Source organism: Micrasema longulum, unplaced genomic scaffold (assembly GCF_059751315.1).
Source record: "Micrasema longulum isolate JH-2025_06_02 unplaced genomic scaffold, ASM5975131v1 h1tg002622l, whole genome shotgun sequence".
Lineage (NCBI taxonomy): Eukaryota > Metazoa > Arthropoda > Insecta > Trichoptera > Brachycentridae > Micrasema > Micrasema longulum.
In genome coordinates, this window is record NW_028279757.1 from 1,309 (window position 1) to 17,800 (window position 16,492).

The 16,492-nt window shown below is 42.2% G+C and overlaps 2 protein-coding genes across 2 annotated transcripts; both read right to left on the reverse strand.

Annotated features, from left to right (window-relative positions):
* Positions 1-276: 276 nt before the first annotated feature.
* Positions 277-11,464, reverse strand: LOC148271850 (uncharacterized; the record flags this gene model as incomplete). The annotated part of the gene is made up of 4 exons (XM_088240843.1): positions 9,175-11,464; positions 6,248-8,493; positions 1,500-1,563; positions 277-331 (listed from the first exon to the last, which is right to left on the reverse strand). Coding segments are annotated over exons 1-4 (4,655 nt in total), but the record flags the coding sequence as incomplete, so codon positions are not given.
* Positions 11,465-15,462: 3,998 nt separating this feature from the next.
* Positions 15,463-16,248, reverse strand: LOC148271851 (uncharacterized). The gene has a single exon (XM_088240849.1). It carries the CDS (start codon positions 16,246-16,248, stop codon positions 15,463-15,465), a length of 786 nt encoding a protein of 261 aa, XP_088096975.1.
* Between the last annotated feature and the right edge of the window lie 244 nt (positions 16,249-16,492).

A 16,492-nucleotide genomic window follows, 5' to 3' on the forward strand; every position in this document is an offset into this window, starting at 1 on the left:
AGTAATGTGGTCGATATAGGAGTATGCTACAGACAATCATTTCATGCAAATGAAAGCCACTTAGAGCATTTTACATATGGACCGTGTTCGGGAGTATGTCCAAATGATCCGACTGGCTGGATTTCCTCCCCAGGATCCCTATTTAGATCTACATTTATCGCAACAGAGAGGGAAAACATTTTTGAGATGGGAATACGTAAATCTAGGCATTTACAGGGCTTATGACCTGTCATTGGCTGGTTTAAGTGGCCGCTTAACACGATGTGTGACACTCACCAATCCGCCCATGTTTGAACGTCCACAGTTCCTTGACTCTTCCATCTCTTGACTTCTGTGAATCAAAATATTACTCTTAAATCAAAACTATTACTCAATGGAAAAAAGGAAAAAAGAGGAAAAAGGAAAGGAGGAGATAATGTAGTAACATCTCTGATGGTGGATGGGAGATGATTCCACAGTGGAGCCGCATGGAGACTATACGAGTTAGAGAAGAAAGAGGAATTGTGGATGGGTATTAAGAGAGTGCCTCGAGAATTAGAACGAAGAGGTAAACCATGAACTGATAAGCGTCGACGCAGGTATATAGAAGCGTTAGGAATATGAAGTACATTGCACAGAAGTGAGAGGGAACAATAGTCTCTCCGAGGTCTAATTTTGAGCCATTTCAGTTGCCTACGATAATCAGAAATGTGGTCATATTTCCTAAGACCAAAAATGTACCTTATGCGTGTATTCTGAAGTTGTTCAAGTGTATCGAGTTGCTCACAGCTTAAATCAGTCATGGAAACATCAGAATAATGTAGAATGGGTAGTAGTAATGCTTGTCTTTTACTCCACAAAAGTCGACAGATGGAAGAGTCGAGGAAATGTGGATATTCAAACAAAGGGGAGTGGCGAAAGTCACACAGCGTGTAAAGCGGCCACTTAAACCAGCCAATGACAGGTCATAAGCCCTGTAAATGCCTAGACTTCCGTATTCCCTTCTCAAAATGTTTTCCCTCTCCGTTGTGACAAATGTAGATCTAAATAGGGATCTAGGGAGGAAACCCAGCCATTCTGCGAGCATTTGGACATACTCAAAACATTGTCGAGTTGGGCATTCATTTTAAAGGTTCGCTGTTTTGTTATACATGGAAGTTATCGTTGTAACAATTCTCCAATGTGCGCCGTGAGAACTTTAACTTGTAAGCTATAAAGGAATTACAAAAACATAAATATGAAAGATCTTAGAACTACTTACTATATAATATAGAGAAAAGATCACAAGATCGGTCTAGTTTTTATGTTAGAATAGCAATTAGCGACGCAATAACTAATTATTTAAACGGACACCATTTCGACCCGATACGTCCCGACCGCGTGCTTCGGCTGAGCCAATTTTCGGCCGAAACTCGTTTTACCGGCCGTACCGAAGCTTCGGTCGGCCACTGCAGCTATTAGATTCTGATAATATCATCGTAAAGGGAAAACCGAAAAATTAACAGAGCACGTTTCCTCACCTGCCACAGGCCGACGCACGCGGAGCGATCCGTCGTCTCTTCGGCTCGCGGTTACATCGTCGATCTGGAAAGAAACACACAACGATTATTACAAGCGAAATGTGTCGCAGATTCAACATGAATTAGTGAGTTATATTGCCTAGAGACAATATATTACCTCGTACAACGAGCGATGAGCACCCTCGAAGTCTCGAAGAATTGTTGCAAGTCGCAATTTGAACCGAATTCCGTTTGGATTTTCTTCGCCGTTCGGTGTTGCCGGATCTCAAAATCCGATCTTAACTCCCCAAATCGGTGGGTGGGTAGGTAGGCTCGAATGCGGAAAAGTAATTAGTCGAATTATATTATTAGAAACACGTTATATTCTAACCAGAAAATGCTCTTCACTTATTTTACTATGTAATTAATATTATAATAGAGTAAACGAAAATAAACTGCGTCAAGTTTCCGATCGCAATAAATTAATACATTTCATTTTAACACGAGGGCCAGCAAAATTTGAAATTTTAACCCTTCGGCCACTAAGCAGTTTTTCGAGAATCTAACCAGAATTTTTATAATTCATAAAAATAATGAGTTCTTTTATAACTATGCAACAAGAGGATCTAAAAATATACGGCTGGAAAAGAAATCAAAAGCAATGCCCCAGAACTTCCTTACGTACAAAGGAATACAGTTATTTGAGGAAATGCCAGAAAGCATAGAAAATTTAAAAAGTGTAAATATACTTAAAATTAAATGTCAAGTGTATTTATTTAAAAAATACTAAGTTATATTTATTGTAAATAGTGAAAAAAAAAGTTATTAAAAATTTACAAATTGAACAGTTTTTTTTCGTATTTATTTTTATTTAAGAAGGTTAAAATGAACAGAATATATAAAAAAGAAAAGTTATGAAACATTTAAATAATATTTTTCCTTTTTCAAAGAAAAAGATTAGAGAAATTATATTTATTTAAAAAGTCATATAAACATGGTCAAAAACTAAAAGCATACGCATTTCTACACAAAATGGTTTATTCATTTTTTATTTAAGAAGGTAAAACATGAACAGGAAATATAAAAGGAAAATAATGAAACCCACTAAACCGCGAAACCGGCTGTCAGCAGGTTTCTTATTTTTCCTTTACAAAGAAAAACGTTAGAGAAATTATATCAATTAAAAAAGTAATATTAACATTATTAAAAACTAAAAGCATACGTATTTTCACACAAAATTTATTTTTCAAAAAATTAAATAGACTACTGTCAAGATAAAATTATAAGCAATATAAAGCCTTGTTACATTTTGGTCGTTTATTATGTTTTCCTTAAAAGTTTTGTCAACATTTTCTTTTAAGATCCGCCTAGGAATCTTATGGAAAATTTTCGTAATTGTATAATGAAGTGTTCTTTGGTCATACTTGTTTACAACCCTCTGTACTGATAAGCTTTTACGTTGTTAAATATTCTAAATTAGGATCGTAAGTGTACAATAGCAATAAATAATGAATTAATAAGTATAGATATCAATATTTTGTTGTAAATATATATAAGGCTACATATGTCTATCGTTGAACCAAACAAAATAAATAATAAAAAAAACAGCGTACGGTTTTTATAATTTATAACTAATTCTCATAAAAATATGTTCTTTCATTTATCGCTAGTTCACGTACAATGGAAAAAGCAAGATGGATAATCCCAGCTGAAATTTCGATCGTCATGCGGTGGTTGTAAATCCTTTCGTACTTTTTAATGAAAACAAACCCTTTTTAAAAACGATTCTCGCTCAGCGACGAGCATTCTTTTGAACGCAATTTTTTAATCCACTTTGTAATCTTCTTTTTTCTTTTATTAATTTAAACATTAAACATTAATGAAAATCCTCAAACCGTAATTGCAAATTTAACTTTACAAACGATAACAAAAGTTTCTTGACTATATTTATTTTTTATCTATTTATTTATTTATTTATTTATTTATTCACACTCTTTATCAAAATACAATTCCATATTCACTTTGCCCAGCTAACAAAGGTACATACCCCGTTCCAAGCTAGGCAATTACATTTTAATATACTTATTATAATACTTAACAAATTAATATAGAGCACAGACAAACAAAATATAAACTTATTCGGATACACATTTTGATTCATATACATACAGACATACACATATATACACACATATATATAAATATACACATATATACACATGTACATACACACACACGTACATACACCCATGCGCATACACAATACATACATTCATAAAAACATAGACAATTTATTTATGCGAAACTTCATGGTTGTCATCTATAAATATATATTTTTAAAATTATTCCTAATTTTTTATATTTTATTTTTGACATCCAGTAAGGTTCTCCAATCCGTGGCATGCATCAACTTTTCTGACTCCCTACGACCAATGTCATGAAAGAGCGAGGTCAACACCTTCCGTAACTTGACAACACTCCCGTCTTTCCACGATTCTGGCAAAAGGTTATGAACCTTTTTGCCTACGTTATAGTGTTGTCTCGATGCCAGAACAGTGTTGACCCCTTCACTTAGTATCAGATCCCTATTAGAGTATCTTGTATTATGGTTGTGGTTGACGCTTGGGTAAATGTCTCTCTTTATGTGTGTAACCACTACCGTTCTCAATATATACTGTTGAATAATATTCAGTACTCTGAATTCTTTGAAGAGCAAGTCACTTGGATAGCGAAATGTTTTTTTTAAGATTACTCGGATTAAAGATTTCTGTGCAATTGCTACAGGTTCAAGGGCGGTTTTTGTGCAAGCTCCCCAACCAATTAGACCGTAAGTCAACACAGAATTTGCCAGTGCATGGTATAGGTGTTTCAAGTCCGGGACTTTAAGTATATTTCTAAGTGGGATGAAAAAATGTATTAAGCGCTTAATTTTTGCAGTTATAGTTTCAATTTGTTCATTCCATCTCAAATACTGGTCTATAGTTATTCCAAGATATTTTATCCTTTGAACACTACTCAGTTTTTTGCAGTTGCAATTTACCATCACTGAAAAATTATGTAGTTGAAGTTCGTGAATTTCATTAGGTTGCCCGGCGGAAGTTGCACTAAAACGTATGAACTTTGTTTTATCCGAATTTAAATTCAACAGGTTTTCGTCTAGCCATTTTTTAATATAACTTAAGTCATTACTTGCTTTTTTATGAGTTTCTGACCAAGTTGATGCGCTATAAATTATAGCTGTATCATCTGCAAATGAAATGATTTGTCCAAGTGATGGCTTGTTACAAAGTTCGTTAATATATATCAAGAACAGCAGTGGTCCCAAAGTGCTCCCTTGTGGAACACCAAATGAGAGCTGAGCAGGTTCGCTCAAGTCACTACCCACTTTCACCTTCTGAAATCTTCCACTCACATAGCTGTTTAACCATTTATATAACTGCCCTTGGATTCCTATATTATGTAACCTTTTAAATAGAATTTTATGTGAAATAGTGTCAAAAGCTTTAGCCAGGTCCAGAAAAATAGCCAAGCATTTTTCCCTATTGTCTAGATGTTTAGCTATTGTTTCAGTCAATTTAGCTATTGCGTTTTCAGTACCTATGCCTGTCCGAAATCCATATTGGTTTTCTGAGAGTAAATTATTTTTTTCTAAATAGTTATTAAGTTTTAGTTTGACAATTTTTTCAATAATTTTAGAAACAGTATTGAGCAAGGAGATTGGTCTGTAGTTTTTAATACGTTTACTGTCACCATTTTTATAAATTGGTATTACAGTCGATTCTTTCAAATGTTTCGGAAAAATTCCTATACACGACACCTCGCCGTGCATACAGTTGAACTGTAGATAGGAGGTGGCTTGGAGCTGCTATTTGACCGGCTATCGGGTGATAGCTTTCTTCAGGCTTCAGTTTTCTTCTTCAGAAGGGCAGGCGGCGACATCAGAGGCGGAGAGGGCGTAGATATAATAAAAACGCAGTCTTGGTTATACACTATACACACTTTATTCAATAAAAATACAGAGGTTCTATCAAGTAATTTGTACCGTGCCGCAGTCGGGCACGGTACGAGACAGCATACATAAGCCGCAAGGGAGAGCGAGAAGGGGTCGGACTTTCCCGGCTTACGCCGTAGCACGCTCTCCTATTGGCTGGACAATTTCAGATATTGTTTTTACACGTATGCTTATAAGATAAAATAACTCCCTCGAGATGAGTTTTACATGTAAAGGGAGTATGTAGGCCTCTTCCCCGTATCTTATTTAATGTAGAAATGATACAGGGAAAGGTCCTACATACTGAGAAAAAGGGTGACATGAGTTTTAGAGGATTTGACAGGGTCTGATTCCCCGCAATCTGATACAAATATGTGGCTAGGGTCTCGATATCCTAACTTCTGCCCCTGCGAGTGACATAATTAACCGTCTTTATTTTAGGGGCAGCTAGTTAGATTACAAATCGAGACTCCTAGCCGAAAATAAACATAAAAACATGATATACAAATATTAACCTAAAAACACTGGCACCGCACACTCTCGTCCGAGCGCCATTCGTCGCCCTAGCGGCCACTCGGGAAGCTTCAGTCGTGGCCGGGGGTTCGACCGTCTCTCCGCGGTCATTCCGTCCATTTTCCCCGTGCAGCTACCATCTCCGCCTGGGCGCCCGCAAAAGGGCCGCTCGGCTTGGTGTCGGTGCCTAACGTTTGGCGCTCGTTCGCCGCGTCACAGGCCGTGTTGTACGTTGTATTATCGCACGCGCGGCGATGTCCGATACACTCCCCCCGGTGTCGCGCAGTCGGCACCTGCTGGTCCCGCATCGGGCCTCGCCGCCGCGTGGCGCTGTCTTCCGGGCGCTGTCATCAGTGGGGCGTAGCAGGACCGCGATCTTGACCGTGGGTCTTGTGTACTCGCCCGTGGAGGTCCGCACCCTGACGGCTCGCACCTGGCCGTCCTTCCCGGGCATGGTTCCCGTGACGACTCCCCGTGGCCATTGGTTCCGTGGCATCGCGGGATCGGTGATCACTACCACGTCTCCAACTTGCAGGGGAGTGGCCGCGATGCGCCATTTCTGACGTCCGCCCAGGCCTGGCAGGTACTCGCGCATCCATCGGCGCCAGAAAGCATCCGCCATCTTCTGGGCTATGCGCCATTGTTTGCGCAAACACACGTTCTCCGGCGCTTCGCTGTAATCCGCGAGGCAAGGCATGCCCCCGGATGACCCAATTAAAAAGTGATTCGGAGTTAAAGGAGCTCCGTCACGAGGGTCTACTGTCACGTGCGTCAGCGGACGGCTGTTGACCGAGAATTCAGCCTCGGCTAGCGCCGTCCGTAACGTCTCTTCTCTAGGCGCTTGCTCTCTCAGTATAGCAAACAGCGCCCTCTTAATGGAACGAACTAATCGTTCCCATGCCCCTCCCATGTGCGGGGATGAAGGAGGGATAAACTTCCACTCAATCTTCATAGTGCTCATTTCATCTAGCACTTTCTTGTCCTCGGCTACGTCTCGGAAGGCAGCGGCCATCTCTTTATCGGCCCCGCGAAAATTTGTCCCGTTGTCAGAGTACAAGACAGACGGGTGTCCTCTTCTGGCGGCCATCCGCCGGATGGCTTGGATCGTCGAGTCGGTGCTCAGTGACGTCACCAACTCAATGTGTACGGCCCTGGTTGTGAGACACGTAAACAAGGCCCCGTACCTCTTCTCTTTGCGCCGTCCCATGGTCACGTGTAGCGGTCCAAACAGATCCACTCCGCAATGCGTGAAGGCGCGCATGTGATGTGCCAATCTCGCCGGCGGAAGACGTCCCATCAAAGGCGGTTGCGGTCGCGCACGATCGTTCTTACACTTCTGGCAGTTAGCTACAATCCATCGAAGCTTTGTGCGTATTCTCATCACGTAGAAATCTTGACGCACATCTGCCATAGTCCTCTCAGTGCTTCCGTGATAGCACATCTCATGCCGGTGTCTCCGCATCAGTTGTACGTACAGCTGCGCGGCGTCCAATATTATCGGGAATCCAATATTTTCCCGTACGCCGCTGGCCGCGTATAACCGCGTTCCCATCCTCACCAGTCCGGTGTCGTCTAGCCGGGGCGTGAGGGCATGCAGGCGGCTGCCTCTGGGTAGCGACTCCCCCCGCTTTAGGGCTGTTATGTCGCTGCCAAAGGCGTCGTTTTGCGTTCGCCTGATCCACAATCGCTCAGCGGCTATACACTCCTTTGCGGTTAGGTATTTTCCCACGCATTCTGGGGCGGCACGGCGGCATCGATTCACAAACCGCAGGCACCATGCCGTGGCACGTATAAGCCGTCTCCACGAGCTAAACCGTGCGGCGTCTGGCAGCGCCGCTTGTAACGCGGTGACTATGCGTTCGGCGCGCTTTGCTTCCATGACGGCGATGTCGGGCTGCAGGCCGCGTCCCTTGTGATGCGGCCATTCGCTCTCCTCCCCAGTCAGGAAGGCCGGTCCCCCGAACCAGGCTCCCTGAGGTGTAAGATCAGGCGCGTTGAGGTCCCTGGTGGCAGCATCCGCGGGATTCATCTTAGTCGGAACCCACCGCCACTCTTTCGGGTGAGATAACTCATCTATCTCCCCGAGGCGATGGGCCACGAACGGCGAGAACGCACGGCTGTCGTTTCGTACCCAGCACAGTACTGTCGCCGAGTCCATCCAATAGACTGTCCTCCCCACAGTGACGTCACTCTCCCGCTTGATGGTGTCTGCCAGTCTCACGGCCATTAGCGCCGCTTGCAGCTCCAGTCGAGGTATTGATAGAGCTCGCAAGGGGCTAACTTTAACTTTACTGCCCACGAACCGTACATGTCTATTACGGTCCGTCTTTTCCACAAAATACGCTACTGCGCACCCCGCCAGTTCGGAGGCATCGCAGAATACGTGTAGTTCCACCCGACTGGTGCGATTTTCTATACACCGCCGGGGTATAGAGCTCTCTGTGCGCTCCACACAGGCTCTCCATTCGGCCCATTTTTCTTGATGGGTCGGCAGGATGACGTCATCCCATCCTATTCCCGATCGCCATACTGCTTGTAATAATATTTTCGGGCGTACCGTAACACACCCTAGAAAACCGAGCGGATCGAATATGCTCATTACCGCGCTCAGTAATTGTCTTTTAGTGGGGCACTCATGTGCGCTTAACGCTATTGTCTTATTAAATTGAAACACAAATCGATCACTGACTGGGTCCCATTTAACACCGAGTACTCGCTCCAAGTACTCACTACCGTTCACTATTATCTCGCGAGCGTCCGTGGCGCGCAAATTATCCGCGGTGGTACGTAGCACTTCACCGTCATTTGAGGACCAATTCGTCAATTGGAATCCTCCCCGTCTTAATATTTCACTTGTTTGATCTCTTAACTGAATAGCTTGTTCCGTAGTAGCCACCGCGGCAAGATAATCGTCCATATAAAAATTGTTTTCCACTGCGCGCGCCGCCTCCGGAAATTCACTCGCGTTTACACAGGCTAACTTATTTTTCACATATTGCGCACTTGTCGGTGAGCACGCGGCGCCAAAGGTCATCGAGGTCATCACCATTGTTTTAATCTCGGCGTAGGGTCGCTCCCCCCACAAAAACATCTGAGCTCCTTGATCGGCGGGGCGGATTTTTATCCGTAGAAACATATCTTTTATGTCCGCCGCAAGCGCTATGCGGCCTTCTCTGAAGCGTAATATGTTACCCCATAGCGAGGTCAGCATGTCGGGGCCGGTGAGTAGTTTGTCGTTCAACGAAACTCCACGGCATCGGCTGGCCGCGTCGAAGACGACTCGCAGCTTTCCCGGCTTGTTCACATTTACTACGCCGAAATGGGCTAAGTACCACTTCCGCGGGAAACGAGCGATCTCTATCGGCGTAACTTCCCGAGCGTAATCCTTCTCGATGTACTCCTTAATTTTCGCGCAATATGCCGCCTTGTAGCTCGGGTCCTTGGCCATCTTGTTCTCGACAGATTTCAGTCTGTTTACTGCGCACTGTCGATTGTCCGGTAACCATATGTTGTCTTCTTTCCATAGAAGACCCGTCTCCCACTGACCGGTTGGCGTTGGTCTGGTGGTTTTCTGTAGAATTTCCATAGCGCGCGTGTCTGTGCTGTTAACACGTGGCCTAGGTTTGACGCCCATAGCGTCCACCGCGTAATTGAGGCGCATTAACTCGTCCATGCGATCCTCTACGCTAGCACTCGTCAGTGTGAGTGTTTTGCTGGCTTTGTTCTGCTTATGATTCACGCATCCGTGCGTGATCCATCCCAGCGACGTCAGAGAGCGTAAATATCTCTCTTTCTCGTTGACTTTCCTAGTCACGATTAAATGAGCGTTGTCCTGCCCAATTAATATTTTCGGTAGCACTTCTTTCATACCGTTTCCCTCCGGAATGCACTGGCGCGGGAGATTTAGACTCGTCATTGTGTTCCCGACGAGCGGGTATCCATTCCCACTTGGCCCACGAATAGTCACTGTGACGCGTCGCGACGCCTTATCCTCGGAACACATATCACTCGCACCATGAATCGTTATCCCGCGCACTCGTCCGGGCGCACCGACACTGTCCGCCAGTTCGGAGTCTATTAAAGTCACATTGGAGCCCTCGTCTAACAGGGCGTAAACGTCGGCACCGTCATTGGGGCCGGTCACGTTCACTTTTATCACTTTGAGCAATACCGGTTGAACTTTTTCGCAGGTGCTCATCACTACATTATCGCGGCCTTCTCGTCGCTGTCCATGTAGTGTCCTATGATGCGTATAGCGACACTCTTCTATACCGCACTTCTTAGCCGCCGGGCATTTACCGGCTAAATGTTTATGCCTCAGACACGAGAAACATAAACCCTTTTCGCGAACAATTTCCCATCGGCCCGCTACCGATTTCGCTAAAAACTCGCGACACTTTTCACTTTTGTGCGGGCGATTGCACACTCCGCACTCGTCCCTTGTCTCGGTTGGCGCGGACACTGTATACACATTGTTCTTTGTTTTCTTTTTGGGAAAAAACGACCCCGCGTCCATTCCACCGGCGCTCATTGACGTCTGAGCGATCTCGCTAAGCCAGCAAGAAAATTCCTTCACGGTGGCGCGTTCGTCTCTGTCCCTCGGTAAGGTGTACCACCACAGAGCCCGCATCGCTAGCGGGATCTTGGCCACCATCTCGTTCAGTAGCTGCGGTGATGATAGGCAGCTCGAGTTCCTTGTCCGCTCCAGAGTGGCGACCATGTTCCTCAGGGCCACGGATAACTCAACTATCCCGGTTGAGTTGGGGCTCTCCACTATGGCGGGTAGGCGGCGCGCTTTCTCCAGCATGTGCGCCGTCACAATCTCCTCGTGGCCGAACTGCAGTTCCAGGGTTTCCATGATGAGGTCCGTATTCTGAGGATCCACCATCAGGGAGGAAACCGCCTCCTTGGCGGCCCCTTTCAGCGCACGTTGTAGTCGGAGCAGGTTTTCCGGCGTCGTCAGCCGGCAGACTTCCGTAGACCTCGTATATTGGGCCTTGAAGGCAGGCCATTCCAGTGGGTCTCCTTCGAAGGCGGGCAATTCCTTTGCCGTAGATTGGCGCGCCAACAGCGCCTCCATTTTTCCATCGTCGCCATCGTGTGATCGTGGGCTCCCCGTTGATCCTCCACGTAGCGCGGTGGCCATCTCGGTGATCGCCGCAGCCATCTGCGCGATCGGGTCCGAAGAGCGGCGTACCCAGTCTCCGGTTTGTCTCTCTGCCACCCCAGCTCGTCCGCTGGGGCCCGCATCTGCCCTAGGAGATTCCATTGGGGGTCCAGGTGCGGTCGGTGTCTTCTCAGAGCGCCTCAGGGCGGCGCGCAGTTTCGCAACTTCAGCCTGCAGAAGTTCGACGGTGTCCTCCTCGGAAACCTCCTGTGACGACGCCTCGGTACCCGTCACCGTGGATACGACGTCGGCAGGGGGGGTGACATCAGAGGTTTTCTCGGCGGAGCCTTTTCCAGAGCGAAGTGAAGGCGTCATCTTCCACTGGGATGTGGCGTCCGTATAGCAGCTCCGATCCGGTGAAACGAAGGACCACAACTATATACACGACACCTCGCCGTGCATACAGTTGAACTGTAGATAGGAGGTGGCTTGGAGCTGCTATTTGACCGGCTATCGGGTGATAGCTTTCTTCAGGCTTCAGTTTTCTTCTTCAGAAGGGCAGGCGGCGACATCAGAGGCGGAGAGGGCGTAGATATAATAAAAACGCAGTCTTGGTTATACACTATACACACTTTATTCAATAAAAATACAGAGGTTCTATCAAGTAATTTGTACCGTGCCGCAGTCGGGCACGGTACGAGACAGCATACATAAGCCGCAAGGGAGAGCGAGAAGGGGTCGGACTTTCCCGGCTTACGCCGTAGCACGCTCTCCTATTGGCTGGACAATTTCAGATATTGTTTTTACACGTATGCTTATAAGATAAAATAACTCCCTCGAGATGAGTTTTACATGTAAAGGGAGTATGTAGGCCTCTTCCCCGTATCTTATTTAATGTAGAAATGATACAGGGAAAGGTCCTACATACTGAGAAAAAGGGTGACATGAGTTTTAGAGGATTTGACAGGGTCTGATTCCCCGCAATCTGATACAAATATGTGGCTAGGGTCTCGATATCCTAACTTCTGCCCCTGCGAGTGACATAATTAACCGTCTTTATTTTAGGGGCAGCTAGTTAGATTACAAATCGAGACTCCTAGCCGAAAATAAACATAAAAACATGATATACAAATATTAACCTAAAAACACTGGCACCGCACACTCTCGTCCGAGCGCCATTCGTCGCCCTAGCGGCCACTCGGGAAGCTTCAGTCGTGGCCGGGGGTTCGACCGTCTCTCCGCGGTCATTCCGTCCATTTTCCCCGTGCAGCTACCATCTCCGCCTGGGCGCCCGCAAAAGGGCCGCTCGGCTTGGTGTCGGTGCCTAACGTTTGGCGCTCGTTCGCCGCGTCACAGGCCGTGTTGTACGTTGTATTATCGCACGCGCGGCGATGTCCGATACAATTCCTATATTAAAACTAAGATTAAATATAAATGCTAATGGTTTTGCTATATATGTTTTAATTGATTTTATAACAATTGAATTTATTTTATCTGGACCCGTAGCTGTGCTCAGTTTCAAGGAGTCTATAGTTTTTATTATTTCAATAGGTGTTGTTGTAATTTCTTCAATTTTATGTGCTGAAGCAAGAGATGGTATATTATAAGCCAGGGTGTCTTCGTTAGATTTTAATTCACTAAGAATATTTTGGGCTAAAGTGTTTCCAACAGAAGTAAAATAGTTATTCGCATGGTTTGCTATCGATTTAGTGTCTGATATTGAAGTTGTGTTATTTATGTCAATACTGTCTATTTGGGTAGTTTTCGATTTTGAAGTTCTTGTAATTTCCCTCACTATTTTCCACATCCGTGCAGGGTCGCAGTTACTATTTTCGTAAATCAGTTTTTTGTAGTAGTTTTGTTTCGCTAATCTTATATTCTTTTTACACAAATTTCTATATTTCTTATACTCGTATTGAATAATTATATCGCTAGGATTTTTACTGGCTTTTACATGTAATTTATTCCGTTTGTGAATATTTTGTACTAAAGTATTGGTTATCCATGGAGTGAATTTTAGTTTTTTGTGAGAGACATTTTGTGTGGTCGTGTGTTTGTTTATGTATTGAGTCAATGTTGTAATGAATGCGTCCATTGCCATATCCACGTCATTCTCCATAAAAACTTTTTCCCACATTTCGTTTTCTAGATCATTTGTCAAATCAGAGTATATTATTTTTGTAACGCGAGATTTTTTTTCTTTTGTAATGTGAGATTCAGATTTGGTACATATGGCAATAGTGTGATGGTCTGTTATATTAGAATGAAAAGTAAAGGCATCGAAACCATATATTCCTTTTGTTATAATATGATCGATACATGTATTACTTTGCTCTCTAGTAATCGCATCTGAAATCAAATGTAGACCCTGTTCGCCGAGAAAACAGGTATATTCATTTGCTTGATGGTGTTTATTGTTAATCGTGTTTATGTTGATATCTCCAATAACGATCTGTTTCCTGTGATCTCTCATGTCATTGAGTATAGACTGAAGGGAGTCGAGAAATGGGTGAATATTAAGAAACGATGGCGACCGATAAATAGCCAGGATTGTCAAATCATTACACGTTAGTTTTAGGCAATTAGCTTGAGAAAGTAACATTTCATCCACATTGACAATAAGTCCTTCCTTAACATATACAATTATACCACTACTTCTATTTATACATTTGATAGAATGATGCTCAATATAGTTATTAATCGTTTTAGATTGATAGCACTCATTTATCCAACACTCGGTGAGGATAATTATATCGAATTTATCATTAAAATTATCCAAGAAAGTTAAAAAGTTATCTAAGTTTACCGTACTCCTTATATTTTGGTGAATTATTTTTAAATTGTACCCATACCAGTCATATATCTTTATTTCTTCAAGGTTATCTATTGTTATATTATTATACATTTTCTCTAAAAAATCATTATTACTGTCCTCCATAATTAAATATTAAAAAGATATGCGTCAGGTTTTGAGATATTTTTATGTTGGAGAAAATAAATTTATAGTAATTAAAATGTACACAAATATTAATGGTCATTTGACTTGTGTAAATGTGATATGGTCGATAATAATAGATATGAGTAGTTATTATCGTTTCCTTGTAAATTTGAATACATTGGCATACAATTTTATTTCCAGAAAGTAAGAAAATACGACAGGATATCAAGTTAACGGTTGTAAAGCTAGGGTTTCCTAGGACAGCGGTGCCCGTATTTTAACGGCCGTAGTGAACGGTGATGCAGTAGACAGCCGTCGTAACGTCGACTAGAGAGTGGTTTCTTAGGAAAACGGTGTTAAATGGTGTTGATAACACCGTTTTCCTAGGAAACCACACTCTAGTCACCGTTACGACGACTGTCCACTGCATCACCGTTCACTACGGCCGTTAAAATACGGGCACCGCTGTCCTAGGAAACCCTAGCTTAAGATGCAATAATTTAACAATAAAATAGTTTGGATATTTAACAATAGATGGTGTTTTAATTGTTTCTGTGATTTTGTAAAAGATAACATTTAGGCATAAATACAGAATGAAAGGATAAAAGTAGATTAATTCAAGATGGTTATAAAGAGTACAATGGAATTGAAAAACATTTATAGAAGAGGTTTGTACATTTATTCTAGTCACAAGCCAGAAGTATATTTTCAGGTTATCAGAGTATGCACTAGTAATCAACATATTAATAATATATGTAAAAATGATGTTTACAATATTGATCATCATATTGATGGCGTCTGTTTTACCGACAAGCGTTTTGATAATAACAATAATTCTACAGAATGTTTTTGGGTAGGTATACATACTGTAAAAAAAAACTGTTTCCAAAAGATCTTTAAAATAAAAACATAAAAACAAGTTTAAAAATAAAGTTTCTAACACATTACTTGTTTTTGAAATACTACAAAATAATTGATAAGTGCGTTCCTCATAGTAATAAGAAATGAAATTTATATTATTTATCATCTTAGTGGCGACTGTTTTACCGACTAGTTTTTCAATAAACGCGCTCAATCTTGTCATAATAACGAGTGACATTTGGTTCACATAGTAAAGTTGAGCCTGGAATAATTTTGTATGCTTCAATGGCATATAAATTATATATAAATGAATAAGTAACATTGAAAAATTTAGCATCGATTGTTGAATGATTTTTATTTCTTTAGTATAAAGTACTATGGTTAATGCCAAAAAAATCTCTTTTTCAGCATAAATAATAACTGGTTTGTATTAAAAGTGAGTGTAAAAAAGATAATTCTATAATAATAGAAACTTAATTTAGTTTTCAAGTTCTTTCTTATAATAATAAATATTTGATAAATCATTAATATTAACAGTGTGAATTTAAAAACAATATTCATATCTAACCTGGAACTACTTAGGGAGTTTATCTTCAGATAAAATTGGTATGATCGGAGCACCGACATCTTTTCGCATGAATATCTTTCCATTCCTAGTCCAAACAAATTTATACTCTCGGTCCTTTCCAGCTTTCCTCGCCAAGTAGTATAAATGTTTAGCCCGAAATGTTAGTTGTTCCGCTATGTAGATCTGCCTATTCGTTCCTAAGAAACCGACCTGTTTGGAGTTAAATTTATCCTCCGGCTTCTTATTTGAATTGTAGTTTCTAACGTCTTTCAGTAACACTTCTTTCTTCATTCTTGTGTTAAGTTTGTAGATAATGGGACGCGGAGTGTTGTCTTCTGACGGTTTAGTGTTGGCTCTATATGCAGTTTCAACATCCAAGGCAGTTATCGATGTCTTGATAGTTTTACATATTCTCGTGAAGCTGTCCATGATATTTTCACTTTTGTCTTCGATTACCCCTGTTACTTCGATGTTGCAGGATTTCTTTTCATGTTCCTGTATCTCAGCAATTCTTTCCAGTTTAGTCACTCTATTTTCCAGTTCCAGATTTTTTTGTTTCAATTCATAAATGTTTTTTTTTGCAATATCGAGATTTTCTAGGACTTTGTTCCATCTATCCCCATCTTGTGCCAAGTTCTGTTTTAATTCGTCGTGGGAGTCAGCAATTCTTTTAACTTCACTTTGTAAAGCAGAAATTGCATTTCCTACATCTATGCCTATAGAGAAAGGTGGTTGAGGAGAATTAGGTTGCACCACCAAATCCTTGATTCTTATGTCTTTTTTAGGAGCCATTAGTGTTGTGGATAATTTTTTTGATAAAAAACACTTAAATTTTGAAGAGTAAAATTTAAACACTCGTACCTGTCACAATAGTATTGTTGTAGACTTGTACTTGTTGTCTACTTGTAAATCCTGATTAACTAAATGTAAGTTAAAATTTGCAGCCCGATTTAAACGATATTTGCAACGAACCGATTTCACCATCGAAATAATGCTAAATCAATCTTCCGACTAGTTAATCAAGACATTCGTCTGG

What these genes read in the sequence shown, in the direction of transcription:
- LOC148271851 (XM_088240849.1), bottom strand. Translation starts at nt 16,248, where the DNA reads ATGGCTCCTAAAAAAGACATAAGAATCAAGGATTTGGTGGTGCAACCT.